This window comes from Theileria orientalis, chromosome 2 (assembly GCF_000740895.1).
Source record: "Theileria orientalis strain Shintoku DNA, chromosome 2, complete genome".
Taxonomy (NCBI): Eukaryota; Apicomplexa; class Aconoidasida; order Piroplasmida; family Theileriidae; genus Theileria; species Theileria orientalis.
This window is the reverse complement of record NC_025261.1, coordinates 978,332-993,257: the sequence shown is the minus strand read 5'-3', so window position 1 is coordinate 993,257 and position 14,926 is coordinate 978,332. Positions and strand designations below refer to the sequence as shown.

At 39.9% G+C, this 14,926-nt stretch overlaps 9 protein-coding genes across 9 annotated transcripts; 3 read left to right on the top strand and 6 right to left on the bottom strand.

Moving 5' to 3' along the window:
• Positions 1-546: 546 nt before the first annotated feature.
• On the top strand, positions 547-1,315 carry TOT_020000483 (conserved hypothetical protein; the record flags this gene model as incomplete). The annotated part of the gene is made up of 2 exons (XM_009692228.1): positions 547-934; positions 1,065-1,315. 2 exons carry the CDS (start codon positions 547-549, stop codon positions 1,313-1,315), a joined length of 639 nt encoding a protein of 212 aa, XP_009690523.1.
• A 172-nt stretch (positions 1,316-1,487) lies between these two features.
• TOT_020000482 (conserved hypothetical protein) lies at positions 1,488-2,036 on the bottom strand (the record flags this gene model as incomplete). The annotated part of the gene is made up of 3 exons (XM_009692227.1): positions 1,488-1,578; positions 1,609-1,871; positions 1,902-2,036. 3 exons carry the CDS (start codon positions 2,034-2,036, stop codon positions 1,488-1,490), a joined length of 489 nt encoding a protein of 162 aa, XP_009690522.1.
• A 769-nt stretch (positions 2,037-2,805) lies between these two features.
• Positions 2,806-4,312, top strand: TOT_020000481 (CAMP-dependent protein kinase regulatory subunit; the record flags this gene model as incomplete). The annotated part of the gene is made up of 7 exons (XM_009692226.1): positions 2,806-2,838; positions 3,020-3,088; positions 3,194-3,252; positions 3,286-3,373; positions 3,461-3,528; positions 3,664-4,012; positions 4,166-4,312. 7 exons carry the CDS (start codon positions 2,806-2,808, stop codon positions 4,310-4,312), a joined length of 813 nt encoding a protein of 270 aa, XP_009690521.1.
• A 321-nt stretch (positions 4,313-4,633) lies between these two features.
• Positions 4,634-5,917, bottom strand: TOT_020000480 (uncharacterized protein; the record flags this gene model as incomplete). The annotated part of the gene is made up of 2 exons (XM_009692225.1): positions 4,634-5,715; positions 5,746-5,917. 2 exons carry the CDS (start codon positions 5,915-5,917, stop codon positions 4,634-4,636), a joined length of 1,254 nt encoding a protein of 417 aa, XP_009690520.1.
• A 501-nt stretch (positions 5,918-6,418) lies between these two features.
• TOT_020000479 (uncharacterized protein) lies at positions 6,419-7,639 on the top strand (the record flags this gene model as incomplete). The annotated part of the gene is made up of 1 exon (XM_009692224.1): positions 6,419-7,639. One exon carries the CDS (start codon positions 6,419-6,421, stop codon positions 7,637-7,639), a length of 1,221 nt encoding a protein of 406 aa, XP_009690519.1.
• A 329-nt stretch (positions 7,640-7,968) lies between these two features.
• Positions 7,969-8,907, bottom strand: TOT_020000478 (uncharacterized protein; the record flags this gene model as incomplete). The annotated part of the gene is made up of 1 exon (XM_009692223.1): positions 7,969-8,907. The coding sequence occupies one exon, from the start codon at positions 8,905-8,907 to the stop codon at positions 7,969-7,971; it is 939 nt and encodes a 312-aa protein (XP_009690518.1).
• Positions 8,908-9,280: 373 nt separating this feature from the next.
• Positions 9,281-11,882, bottom strand: TOT_020000477 (DnaJ protein; the record flags this gene model as incomplete). Its single annotated transcript, XM_009692222.1, is given in 6 exon segments — positions 9,281-9,636; positions 9,817-10,665; positions 10,850-10,965; positions 11,076-11,152; positions 11,216-11,502; positions 11,513-11,882. 6 exon segments carry the CDS (start codon positions 11,880-11,882, stop codon positions 9,281-9,283), a joined length of 2,055 nt encoding a protein of 684 aa, XP_009690517.1.
• Positions 11,883-12,110: 228 nt separating this feature from the next.
• Positions 12,111-13,265, bottom strand: TOT_020000476 (uncharacterized protein; the record flags this gene model as incomplete). Its single annotated transcript, XM_009692221.1, has 2 exons — positions 12,111-13,007; positions 13,038-13,265. 2 exons carry the CDS (start codon positions 13,263-13,265, stop codon positions 12,111-12,113), a joined length of 1,125 nt encoding a protein of 374 aa, XP_009690516.1.
• Positions 13,266-13,471: 206 nt separating this feature from the next.
• On the bottom strand, positions 13,472-14,886 carry TOT_020000475 (vacuolar ATP synthase subunit D; the record flags this gene model as incomplete). The annotated part of the gene is made up of 7 exons (XM_009692220.1): positions 13,472-13,580; positions 13,645-13,724; positions 13,855-13,920; positions 14,026-14,129; positions 14,313-14,508; positions 14,657-14,774; positions 14,849-14,886. The coding sequence occupies 7 exons, from the start codon at positions 14,884-14,886 to the stop codon at positions 13,472-13,474; spliced, it is 711 nt and encodes a 236-aa protein (XP_009690515.1).
• Between the last annotated feature and the right edge of the window lie 40 nt (positions 14,887-14,926).

Sequence of the window (14,926 nt, the reverse complement as noted above, 5' to 3'; positions counted from 1 at the left end):
ACATGTAATTCATGCCTTCCCTTTCAGATCGAAACCCTATTTCTTAAACTTAGATGCAAATATAGGTAAAACTTACTTCCCAAATGTTTCGATTCGCCCATGATCCCTCCGAACCACTTTTTAATACTAAGCGCACTTATGCGCACCCATGCTATAGCTCCTCAAAACCTTAAATGCATTCCTTCTTTCTCAGAATCTAAGTATCTGTACTTTTTTGTATTCTTTATATTTACTCATATTAATCACAGTAGCTTTTTGTACTTAAAAATACCAGATTTAACTCACTCTTAATTTGATTGTATCATATTCCCTCTGATTAATATTTTTTAAAAATTTTAATTTTGTTTATAATTTAAAAGAAGGTATTGATCAGTTTTTATTTAAATTCATATTTTTTCATTATGTTTATTAAGTTATTTTATACGTCTAGGTGTGTATTTACTCTAACCTTAAGTACTTACACATTTACAATAATCGTGTAAAATTTTGCGTAAATAAGTTTAGTTTTACCTTATACACACAAATCACTCAACAATTTAGATAAATATGGGAGCTAAATGTAGTAAAAATAGTGCTCGGAACGCATCGGAGAATGCAGATGCTGATGCCCGCAGAGACCTCGAGAATAAAACTTCTCTGAGAAGCACCGGATCGAAGCAAAACTTGTTACAGGAACTCGCCAGTTTCAGACCTGAGGGAACCTTGTCACACCTCGACTCGGCCAAAAGCAGTAAACATTCTGACTCCGCCCCTGCGACCGCAGGCTCGTTTCACGACTCAATGTCCATGCGCACCGGCTCTCAACTGTCATTCAAGGACAAGAATGGTGGGTTTTTAAACCAGACCTCAGGGCTAAACAAGCCATTCGGCTCCATGAATACCGTTTCAAGTCGTGGATCCAGCAGGCCGTCAAACAGGGGATCATTCCATGAATGTAACTTTTAGTCATAAATATAGCTTATTTTAATTCTAGAAATAGCTCACATAGATATTTACTCCAGATATAATGCTATAAACCAATTTAATTATGACAACCATATTACCTAACCTAATTTTCATTTTAGTTTCCAACCCAAGCAAGCAAAGTTCAATGGTTACGAGCCTTCCTAGTTTTGCATCAACCAACGACTCGGATTCTGTAATAGATAACACAGTGGAAATGAGATCATTCACGCCCTTTGACATGAAGAAAACTGATGAACTTGCTCAATTTTTTGTGACTCAGTGCGGATTGGGACTCTCAAGCGACCACAACCCTCTCACGTGTAAGATATGCCAGACTGTGGATCTTTCAGATGCTCCTTTAATTGCTTAATATGCCTTGTTCATTTCATCAGTGATCATTTATAAATGCCAATGATACTCAAAATCAACGTTCAACACCCGCTTATAAATTATTACGAATATAGTTAGGTGCGCTAAGTGTGTAACGTAATTGGATGCTATATTATGCTTTAAAATATAATTGAGAAGATTAAGTAGCCATTCTACTGTTCTAGGTTGCAGTTTTCCATGAAGGTTATGAACTCGTCCAATTCAGTCAAAGAGATGTCACTGAAGTTTTCGTCGGTAATCAGCCTACTTTTCATATTAGGTCCTCTAACTTACGTGGTATCACCGTCGCATGAGCTTAATCCCCTTTCCAACATATCATAATCTTTCATATTTTTTGTGAAGTCAAATGTAAATTCGTCAGTGTTGTTCCTATTATCGTACGTTTCGTCATCTTCTGCGTTCAAAAAGCCGTGATACTTCAACAAATCTTCTATTTCTCTTACTACATTCAGTGTTGGCACTCGATCTACACAGTGATTTGATCTTAAATTGTTACCTCCCAGGTCAACGGAGTCGTAAACTGCGCCATTGTTTACCTACGTATATTGTAAATTCGTTCAACGTACCAAGTAATTGACAGATCCCAAGGTGCTTCTCAGAAATGAATAATAATTGGATAGGAGTGTATAATACTCCAACAGAGGCCTATTGGCCAGTGTGCCTTCGCTTTTGATCAAAAGCTTGTGGAAAAGCGAATACATTGTTTTCGGCTATGTATGGCTGAGGGATACTGCAAATTCACAAAAAACGATAAATAATCATATAATACACTGAAAATGAAAAAATAATCTACTATACAACTTTTATAGTGTAAAATTGAATATAATGTGTATGATTTCTGTGGATAAACCAAATATCGATGGGGGTTGACGTAGGTATACGAACCTCAACTGGTTCCTGTACACATTATAACACTAAAATGTCAGGCACTTACACAATTCAATATTATGCACAAATTTGACATTTAAGTGCTCAGATCCTTCTGGAATCCATAAAATTTAACTGCAGAACCACGGTATATAATGATCCTTTTGAAATAGGCCATGATAAAAATAAAAATGTTTAAAAGGTCGACTATAAAACATTTTATTCACAATACGTTTAGTTCAAATATTAATAAACTGTGTTTATAGTATAAACTATATTTAATCGTGTATTATATTAAATTTACAAGACCTGTCACTTTAAAACAACCAACAACCCCAAAAATCATATCATACAAACTTAAAAAGAACACTAAAGGAACATGAACCTTTATTTAAATCTATAAATGATTTCAAATTTCATCTTGTGGGTATATAAAGCCCTCTAAGTGAATTATTCATAAATATCATTAAGTAATTTTTATTTTTATCCTATATTCATTTTTCAAAATAAATTATAAAAAATATTCAAATAACTCTCTTTATTTTATTATATTTTTTAACTGTACACATTTACCTTTAATATATCATTTGTACTTCGATCGCTATGGCTCCTGAAAACGAATTTGAATTTGACGAGGTATTATGACTTTTTAGTTATTTCCCTATCTTCTCTATTAAATTATTAATTTAGGCAATGAAACTTGCGCGTTCTCGTAATAGAATATCTGTATCTGCAGAAGTATTTGGAGATAACAATAATACACAGAAAGTAGTAATCCCGGTAAGTTCACGACAGTTTAAATTACAACCTTTTACAGAATTATGAAAAAACGCCCCAAGAACAGGCCAAGATTATGGAAATGGTGAAGAAGTGTTTTCTCTTCTCAGTATCTCATATTCATATACAACATTTTATATATTACACATAAATAACAAACAGTTACTTTTTTCGCTATTTCGTGGATGTGTTAACTGATTATTTTAACTTTTAGGCCGTATCTTCTGGTGGTCTAGATTTGCTGGTAAAGGCGTTTGATTTCAAAACTGCAAAGTTAGAATTTACCTGTAAATAACAACATTTCAGCGCGGGAGACGTCTTGGTTAAGCAGGGCGACGACGGAGATAAGTTGTATCTAATAGAGTCAGGCACCGCAGACGTGACGCGCAGCTCTGTATGTCCATTGCACATTTGTATTTATATGGAATTTATACCGTAGATATTTGTTGCAGATGCCCTTTGACCCATTAATAATTTACAGAAATTGTCTGGCAATGAGTTTTTAACTACGCTGAAAGATGGTGATTACTTCGGTGAACTGGCTCTAATGTATTATATTAGGCACTTAACCAGCTGCTAATAAGTTAATTATTTACCTAATACTATTTAGTGGACTAATATTTAGTAGAATAATATCATAAATTGCCTAACGTTATTCAATTGACGAAAAACAAATGTTCGTAGGTACAACGCGCCGCGTGCAGCAACTGTCACCGCAAAAACTGAGATGAGACTGTGGACTCTCGACAGAACCACGTTCAACTACGTCGTCAAGTCAGCAGTAATCAAGAAGAGGGAGAAGTACGACTCAATGCTCTCAAAGCTGGACATATTTAAGAAGGTCTGCCCCTACGACAGGTGCAGGCTGGCTGACGCACTAGTCGAAAGGACGTTCAACGACGAAGTTATCATAAAGCAGGGAGAAATGGGCTCGAGTCTCTTCATGCTGCTGCAGGGCTGCGCAGAGTCGTTCTGTGAAAATAAGCTAGTAAAGTCATATAAACCAGGTACCATTAAGTCACACATGTTCTCAGTAACGTGCAAATTGGATAACTACTCACGCTAACAGTAACTCATTTGATTGTAGGTGACTACTTTGGTGAAATCGGTTTCATATTAAAAACTGAGAGGGCTTCCACAGTTAAAGCGAAGGTATGAGTGTAGTGGTAGGCTAACACATTGTTAGGGGTACTGCGAACTAGTGGAGTTGGACAGGGAGAGCGTCATTAACCTACTCGGGCCACTGCAAGATGTGCTGAACAGGAACATTAAGAAGTACAAGCAGGTGCTGGAAGACCTCGAGATCCAAAGCCCTCAACTCAAGTGCCTTTAATAAGCCTAAATTTTGTGAACTCCTTTACTACATGTGTACATCAACTAATTTGAGTAATACATTTATGTTTTCACACACAGGTACGATTACAGGGGGCACTTTCTGTAAACAGCTTTTTGTTGAAATGTAAGCTGGTATGAGCTAAGATGCTAACAGGCATGAGTTAAGATGCTAACAGGCATGAGTTAAGATGCTAACAAATATGAGTTAAGATGCCAACAGGTATGAGTTAATGTGATAACAGTTAAGGGTCAAGATGCACTAATTTGTGTAAATAGGCAATGTGTAGGAGAATGATGATTAGCATTGAGTGAATTTAGACTAGATGAACTGTAGCTTTGAAATCTCGTTGCAGCGTTGATCGTTGTTGATTGAGTCGTTGACCTTCTTGAAATCAGCGAAATTTTCTTCACTGCCTGCCTTTTTGGCTGATTCGGAGGCGACAGGGGTGGCGCTCGTGCTAAGAGAACTGTCCATGTGATTCATCTCGAGGTCGCCGCCGGGAGCCCCGTCCACCACTATGTCGGAGTTGACGATGTTCTCGGACACGAAGATCGAGTGCTCCTTGTACTTCTCACTAATGTTGTAGTAGGTGTCCTTGAAGAAGTCGGAGAGGTTGAGGGCGTTGCCGGCGTTGGTGATGATGGTGCTCATGCCCTGCGTGGTCTTCATCGCCTTCAGGTCGTCGAGGCAGAAGGACAAGTAGCGATTGAACTTCTCCAGCCGGGTCATCCTGCCGGACTCTTTGGAGTAGGTGATCGGGTAAAACTCAGTAATACGATAAGCTCGGTGCTGCACCAGCGCAAAGGCGACGGTCTCCAGAAGGAGCACGAACGACTTTATGCGGATCGATCTGTCGGTGAGGCCGAGCAGGAACAGGTCGAGGATGAGGCCCTGGTAGAAGGAGAGGGCAAAGCACAGCTTCAGGGAGAAGAACTTTGTGAGCGAGTGGGCCCTGGAGAGGGCGGGGTGGTCCCTGATAGCCAGATAGAACAGGCCGAGCGAGTAGAGCGCCACGTACAGGCTCACGCTCAGAATGACTGTGGACGATATTGAGAAGAAGCCCGACCACTTGTACCCCGATATGTGCACTCCGATGAGCAGCATCGAGAAGATCAGACGCATGATTGCGTACTGGATCGTACACATCTTCGAGCGCTTCACGAAGCCGACGTTGAGCGGAATGTCCTCGTTCAGGCCGAAGACGCTTATCAGCCTCAGCGGCCACAAATGCTGAATGATCGAGGGGTGCTTCGATATGGCCTCCCCGCACGCGCTCTCGCCCCCGCAGTACTCGAGCATTAGAAACAGGAACGAGTGGATGAGAAACCCTTCCCAGGCGTTCCGGAGCATGGACAACAGGTCAAACAGCCTCGGAAAAATCAGCAACGTGTACGTCAGAACTAAAAATAAAGGTCATAGGGCGCGCTTACCTCCGTATATGGGCAAAAATATTAGGATTCGCACTGTGTAACGCTGAAGTCTGTGGGCGGTGTAGTGAAGAAGGTGTTGAAGAAGGGTGAACATAGCGATAAAGAAGCTGATTGCGAGCGCCATGAACCCGATTATAAACATGGGCAGCGAGCTGTAGAAATCTCCCTTCATTATGGTACAGATTAGAATATAACTGACATTGTGCTTAAGTTGGCATAAAACTTACGTTATACTGGACAAACCGGTCCGAAAGCTAAGAAACACCCACAATACTATACATTTATAAAAAAATTAACATAAACATTTGCTAAAATATGGATCTTTTTAGTTTATTTCCCCATAGCCAATTCAGTGCCTCTGTACTACATCAAGTAACCTAAACACTAGCACGTTAAGGTGAAATTTAGTAATATTTATAATTTCTATAATCAATCTGGTCTTAATTAATGTTTTTTAACTATTCTTCATTTTTTTTGCTGTTTATGATTTAGGAATCACAATCGCCACCACTTCGTTCATGATTTTATAGAAATTCGCTACAATTTGTACTATAGTTGTTTTTCAAATAATTCATCAATTTGTTGTTTTAAATTTCAGATTACACACTGTACTTATTTCCTGTTTGTTCCTGGAAAATTTTGCTTCATAGCTGTGCCTACACATTTCAATAATATGTTGTTCTTATCTAAATTTAGAACAAACTGGCTTAAACTTCCAAGCCTGTCAGTTTTAAACACAAATCGGCCCATATTTTTATATTTATTTTCTAATCGGGGCCATGAAAGTCCATTATTCTTAAACGTTTTTTCAGAAAGTAAGAACTTTGCCAATTCCGTCAAAAATTTAGGAATAGACTGTTATTTATCTGATGTTTCTAATGTGCCCTGTAGTGTAATCGATAAACTGGAAGTGACCACAGTTCCAGTGGTTCTGGGTCTTCTAAATGGGAAGAAGCTGGGCGAGGTCTTAAGCAATGGAAGTCACGACTCACTTTTGAAGCTGTGCGATAAGCTAAGGTCATTTTCTAACCAGTCTGAGAGTGAATACTCTAGTAATATGCGTGAACTGGTCAAGGATGGTAACTTAAAAAATCTGAGGGCGAATCTCTCCTTCGTCAAGACCAACATGGCAAGGGAGACTGAATCTGACCCAGCTTTGTTCAAATCGGTTTCCGAAGCGACAATCATATGCCAAGACGACAAACGTGTTAATTTACGGGATTTGCTACGCGATTTAGAAAAATTAGATACAATTTTAAACACCCTTGAAATACGCAGGTTATCCGGCGAGTATACACAAGAGACTTCAAAAGACTATTTAAAAGAACTCGATGGACTAGCAAACAAGTATTTACCTAATACTTCTGACCCCAACCGTGAGGATGGGATGATTTGTACCAACGGTGACAGTGTCAAGTTTTTAAACATTGGAGAACTGAGGACCTGTCATCTTATGAGGGTAAGGATTCTAAAGCTGATATCCGTGAAGCATTTTCTGGATAAAAACGTGAACGAATCGCTAAAATACGCTCTGGAGGCGTATAAAGCAAACGTTAGAAACCTACAACGCGACTTTGTGACACCACATGAGTTCAGCGGCTGTGGTTCAAGGGACCTGCTAGGGTCCCTGTTCACACTCTTTGACCCTAATGACGAATCTTTACTTAGCGCAAGGTCTGAGGTCGAGAACGTGATGGGTCCCAGGCTTCTGGGCTCCTTTCCAGTCAGCACTAAGCCTAAGGGCGGCGTCACTAGGAAGAGAAGGGGCTTCGGCGGCAGGTACATCTGGCAGGGCATGGAGTACCGGCCCAAGAAGTACAAGCCCAAGAACATAAAGCGGTTCTTGAACGAGTGGCGGTGCGTGCAGGATTCAAACACACCATCTTTCAACTAATGTGTTATGTGTTCCTATGTGATTTATGTGTGTTTTTTGCACTATACTTGTATACTGTGTACCATATACATATTTAGCATGTGTATGTATATACACTATGGTAGTACGTATATATCAAGTGTACGTATACACAATATAGTCTTACCTACATGGCACTTTATGTACATACAATGTAGTCGTATGTACATACAATACACACAGCATACTTGTATGATTATACACTATGTTTAAGTACACACAGCATACTTGTATGTATTCACAATATACCACGTATGTGCTTTAAGTATAACCTTAACAGAGTAGTGCGTGCTCGCTCACTCTTCTGAGGCCTAAATCGTTATCTTTGCAGTTCCGTTTAACATCTTCATGTCGCAGGGCGTCGAGACCGTGCACTCGACCTTGCTCTTCGTAGAGTTCGATATCGCGAGCACGTGTTTGCTGTCCTCGTAGCCGTTTAGCGCTATTTCGCTGAACGCAGTGGATATCCTCTCCAGCTTGTCGTGCAAAACCCTTATCTCCTTACTCATGTCACTTATCTTCGTGTTCTTGTCGTGGATGATCTGACCCATCATGTTCTCCTTCGCCTTTATGTTGATGAACATTCTCTTGTTCCTGTTGATCTCGTTAAGGTACAGTTTCTGGCGCTCAATCTGCTTGTTCTTCAACTCGTTTTCCAGGTTGTTCAGCATCTTCTCCCTCTCGTTCGTCTCCCTCACTATCGTGTTCAGGTTATCGCACGTCGTTTCCAGCTGCGCCATGAGCTCCGTGTTCTTTTTTTTCATCTCCTTCATCTCCAGTCCCGCTCTCGAGTTGTCCTTGTTCATTGCGAGTATCTTCGCGTCCTTGTCTCTTATTATTTCCGTCATTCTTCTTATTTGGTTCTCCAAAATCCCATTTTCTTCCTTCAACTCCGTCTTCAGCTGACACATTCTTTCGCTCATCTCATTAACCTTTTCTTCATATTGGCTCACCTTCTTCTCTGAATCGTGTAGGTTCTTTTCCAGATGTGTTATTCTGAACTCCTTTTCCAGCAACTGTTCCGACACTTCCAGTACTATTGCTCTCACTTTATTCAGCGAGTCGAACGTTTCATTGTATTTGCTTTCCAGTATTCTATTTTTTTCCAGCACTTCTTCTATTTCACAGTGGTCACACTTCACTGTTCTTTCACTATATAAAAGTTCCATATTTTTTTTTTGGATTTTTTCTATTATTTTATCCTTGATAGTGAGTTTACTATCGTTCATTATTTCTTTATATGTATTCATTTTTATATATTTTAATTCACTTTTTACATTTAATTCATCAATGTGTACTTTGCACAGAGCATTGAATCTACTCTGCCAGATTCAACTTTTGCCACGTATTTTTTTTATTATGCACACTTCCTGTAAACACATATAAATCCATATTTATATCACTTATTTATTATTCATATCTGTTTTTTTGTGTAATGACTACAGCTAGCCATTACCGTACACCGTTACATCCATACATCTGTCTATATTTTGGCAGTTACACTATCACATTAGCACAATTTCACTTTAACACATATTTACACACTTATTATTACGCACATTAACACATTTACGCACTCATAGACAACATACAATTAACCGTGTATCCTCTACTGATACAAGATTATTCTAGCACCTCCACTTCCTCTTCATCTGATGATTCCGCCGTCAGCAACTCTCCCAGCATTTTTGTGATAGGGTTCTGATCTTCGTCCAACTTCAGGTCCTCTGGGTGTATCTTCAGTCCTTCCGACACCTTTTCCACGTTCAACGGCAGCACGTTGTACTTCTTCAGCACTGACACTTCTGCTCCGAAGTACGAGTCGTTCACTGCTGTTACGCACAGCGTGTTAATTCCGCTTTTCTCTGCCACTAGTTGCATCTTCTCCACTATCTGGTGTTCCCTGCTTGACGTTGTGCTAAAGTTCAAGAAAATGTTATTTTCCCAATCTTTTCCTTCTCTCTCCTCCTTTTCGGAATCTATAACACAATCAATCAACATTTGCCATTAGGTTACACATCCACACTACTAATTATCTGTAGACGTTGCAGCTATCTATCCTTAATTCAACTAAATGCACAGTACGCACTACTAACCAGTCTATTTAACAAAGTAACTAATCAATCAAATATTCTAATCTGCTTGTTGCCAAATTGTACCTTTGTGGTCCGCCCCCTTGTGGTCCTTCGTCTGCACGTAGTTCCCCGAGGCGTCCTTCGTGATGTTGTTCATTGCTGGCGGGAACGTCAGCAGGAAGTAGTACTGCTCGTACTTCACGTACGGGAACTGCGGCGCGTGTATCGGCCCCACCAGGTGACCAGGCTTCACGTTGTTTCTGGTCAGCCTTATCTCCACTGTCATCAGGTCCCCCTGGTATATGTCATCCTCGTCCTCCACGTACACGTCTACCTCGAGCGTCACGTCCGGGAAGTACTTGCAGAACTCCTCCACGTCCGCTCTCTGTGCACTCGTCATGTTATTCAGTCCTCTCTTCTCCTCGCTTTTCACGTATTGCTCCACCTGCTTCAGGCTATTTTTGCCTCTCGTCACGTGGTTAACTTCCTCCTCTGTGAAGTGCGGCACTTGCAGCAGCGACAGGTTCCTTCCGCTGAGTCCGTGCAGAATCCCTCTTCTGAAGTCCAGCGCTGACCTGAAGGTCAGCAACCATCCCTTCACCACTGCCACGTCCAACATACACTGTGTCACCACCATGCTGTACTTCAGTATCTCCTTCAGTGCCTTCGTCAGCTGCGGACTCAGGTCATCCACTCTGTTAAGGTGGCATATCAGTAGTATAAAGTTCCTGAACGTCTCCGCTGAGACGTTTTTTCTCTTGTAGTCTCCTGCCACGTACACGTACTTCCTCAGCTCCGCTTCCTGACTTGAGTGGTACGGCACTTCCAGAAGCTCCGTGGAACACGAGTACACCTCTGGGAACGACTTGTAACGCGTGTTCTCGTTGATCGAGTAATATATGAGCTGCAAAGTCTCAACTCGAACTCCGGTTGCTAATTATAAACCATGAGTGCTATTTAAAATTTAATATTCAGTATCTATTATGTTAGTATATGATAACTATGGGCATTTACTAAACCATAGGCATCGTCGTGTTATATAACCAAGGAATAGATATGTTCTACATCCTAGCTGCCAGTCGGTCGCCAACTATGGCAGTCACTTTTTGAAACTCACTTGTAAAGTTTTTTTGTGTGCGATAATACCATAAGAATAAAGAGGGAACAACTATCAACAATATTAGGAAAAATAATGACAATATAACAATTTGATTGTTTTCATCAATAAGGAACCTAAAACACAATTTTCCATAAGTGCCTTAATGCATATTTCTCTACATAGCAAATAACGGTATAGATAACCATTTTCGTGGCTGGCTAAACCATGTGTTCCTACAGCTTACCTTGGAAGACCTATGCCTATCTTCATCATTCCCGGCCCATCGGGATTTCCATACTTCGCGTAGTTCATACGAGAAATCTACACAAATTGTTAGCTTCACTCACCATCTCATTCGTACTATCTATGGAACTAGGCACTTACATCGTTTGTCAGCGTCCTGTAGGCCTTCGTTATTAGCACGAAGTGTGCCGACATTTCCGGATCGTTTGGATTCCTATCCGGGTGATACTTCAGGGACAGGTGGCGGTACGCCTTCTGTATGTCCTTCTTGGTCGCGTCCGTCGACAGACCCAGCAACTCAAAAGGGTCAAACTTTTTAATGTTGTCATCGGGGTTTATTCCTACACATTCGTAAGGCCGCAAGCTCTCGTACAAGCTCTTCTTCACACACATATCTACCTTATTTAAGTTTTCGTCCCAATTCGGCGCTTAACGTACCTGCTATCAAGTATATCACCATCCACCAGAAAAATGCCAGCACTAACACTTGAAGCATCCTCGAAAGCTTGAGGTGGTCTTTAAACTTAAGTTTGTTGAGGTCTTCCTCCTTCCTCCTCTTCTTGCAGATGGAACATCCGCAGTGAGCACATGGCTGCTTTTTACTCTCTATATGTACATCCGACAGGCGGTACTTTTGTGGAATCCTGGCCCTCATGCCAAAAAACCACTTTTTGAACAGGTAAATCGTTATCGGGAGGAGGAAGCAGAGCATAAAGCCGCTTGTGAAGATCCTCGATGCAAAGTCGTCGTAAGAGAGGACTGAGTCCTTCTTACTGCCCCTCGTGAACGTTTCCCGAAATTGCGACATCACATCTCCGCACTTTATATATTTTTACATCCACTAACTTGGTACACTGCCTCTCAATTAAAAATATTTACTATACACCATCACCTCCCCTACTTTCTTTAAGTACACTTATTTTTTTTCTGTATTATTTCCTGCTGTCTCCGCAGATTTACTAATATGAACACAGAATTTTACGTACCAAATTATAAGTTTACCTTCTGCGCTTTTTACTTAGCCTCCGCTCAGAGTTCATCTTCTCGGTTTCCTCTTGAACGCTCTCTTCCACTTTGCCAGCAGCGACTGCTTCTTCACCTCGGTCTCCTTTGGCACGTAGTGGTTGAAGTTTTCGTCGAAGTACTCTGAGTTTTCCAGCGATTCCCAGACACACTGGTGGTCGTAGAACGCCGAGTCTGTTACCAGTGCGAATATCCTCCCGTTGTGCATTGTCACCACCAGGAAGTGGTTATTTCTGTACAAGGCCACCAGTTTCTTTTCAGGTATCTCGTGCTTCAGCACCTTTATTCCGTATTCCGTCAGCTGTGTAGCGTATCTATCCAGGAAATCCATGGCCATCGTCGCCGTATCATCATCAAAGTCATCATCTTCTCTCTTTCCCTCAAGATTCGCTTCATCAGCCTTCTTTTCATCGACCTTTCGTTCGTCTTCTGTCTTCTTATCATCGCCCGTATGACCATCACCTGCTCCATTACACCTTTTATCGTTCTTATCTTCTCGTCCATCCTCGGCTTCTTTGCCTACACACTCAACACCTTCCTCATGATCCTCACTTAGCTTCATTTGTTCAAATTCCTTTTCCAAATCGCCTCGTGATTCTTCCTTTTCTTTTATTACCTTCTCTTCTCGTCCGCTTTCTCCACTTTCTTCATTTAAATCCTTTTCTACGTATGATTTTAACTTTTCTTCTTCTATTTTACACTGATATATTGTTAATTTTTCCAGCAACTCGTCGTAGTTTAACCTTGTTAGTGGCCCATATGCAATTGGATCTGCTATCCATCCGTGTTTTATCGGAATTCCAAATGTTTGAAACAGCTGCTCCGCATCACTTTCTATGTACACCTTTGTCGAGTCGAACTTGCAGTTGAACAACAGCCCCTTTTTCAGGGACACTAGTATCGAAGTTACCTAAATATTCCATTTAACACTTACACATACCCATTCTGAGTTAAAATCCGGGAGTGCTGAGGATATATATGTACATAAGCTTTCAAAATGTATTTGCTTGCATCCCTTCGGCAGTTCCAGCCTTCTGTTTAAAAACAAAATGTTTGACAGGCAAATCAGTGGACACTGGCCTTCTAAATTTTGTAGAAGGAATGGGACGTAATGTCCTTTAAATCTAGTCCACTTTACCTTAAAGGCATCATCGCTCGAGGATTCCATGCTTATTCTTCCATTTATTTAAAATTACCTTCTTACAACTCCATTTATATTTAAAATCTACTAATTATATTATGTTTTTAAAACTCAGTTTTAACATTTACTCAACCATGAGTGGATATTTCAAACACGCTCCACTGTTCTGAACCGCAGCATCATATTAGAACCATGTGTAAATATATCATTATAAAATTAATTTTAAGCATGTTTCACACAACTATATCATCATCTATATGGTCGAATAATGATTGTTGATGTTTTCTGGCCGATTCTATTGTGTTTGATTCCTTTTCTTTTATTTTTTTTATCATTTTCAGTCTAAAATACTCATTTTTATCACACACATCAGATTTTACTATTTAATTTTTCTAAGCAAGCCTACCTATAAAATTCCTCACGTTCCATTTCGTCTAATTCTCTCAGTATATGTTGTAAATTTAAATCAATTCTTGGTATTAAAACCTATATACGTTAATTATTTCCCAAAATATTCGTTATTTAGCAAACTATTACACATACACCTAGTCACTTAACTAGATACTTAACTAATTATTCAACTAAATATCCAACATCTAGTTAATTTTAAATTTACATTATCCAGAGCGTTTATTCTTCGATTTGTCATTCTTATTTCCTCATTCAATATTATGAACGATATCTAAAAATTCCATTAAATTACTGAATCAACAAAGCTAATATTACGAATCCACATATAAAACTTTCTTTTTATCTATTCAACGTAGTCAATATCAACTGTACTAACTTGTAGTGATGCTAACTCCACCATCAATTCCAGTGCTGCCAAGTGTGCAGTTTTTACTGATTGTATAGCGTTTCCGCCGCTGCTCAGGCTCAAATTTGCCAATACTACATGTAGATTATATCATTATAACTGAACTTATTCTCACTAATATTGTTAAATAATTAAATCAGTAAACTGTTATCTCTGTTAATTTACTATTTATTCCCATAATCAAAACGCTTAAATAGCTGTGTAACATACGAATTATCCAATGCTATCAACTAAAATATGTGTACACAGGCACTGACCATCTGCTGTTGGATCTGTGTGTAGTGTGAATACTGGCAGTAGCACTCCTGCTATGTTCTCTCCGCGCAGCTTCAGTGTTGCTGAGGGACGCCCGACCGACTCTATCACCAGGCTCTTAAAATCCTCCGCCGACCACACGGCGTTCGCCAGTGAGTAACTCGCCTCTCTCAGGCCTTCAACCAACTTCTCCTTACCCTACTTATTTTTATTTTTAATGTCTATTTGTTATCCGTGGTAGCAGTTACACTTGATTGTGTAAAATTAGTCACTTTCCCATCTTTTACTCACACAATATTAATAGCTGCTCTGCAATATTTCAAACTAATTAACTACGACTCCCTACTTGTATTGTTGCTCTTAGAAGTCTGTGAAACTTCGATGTTAGTGCATCACTTTTTCGTTTCAACAGAGAATATCCCAAATTTGCGCTCTGTTTCCTCTGTTTTAGTATTTGCAGGTTCCTAAAAATTAAAAATTAGTCCCTGATATCACTAAATTGTATACATATTCTTGTATATTCTACTTTTTTACTAACATTCTCGAGGGAATGAGCATCACCGATAAACTCGACATTTTCTATTCGTGGTATATATTTGACGCAACACCGATTAAA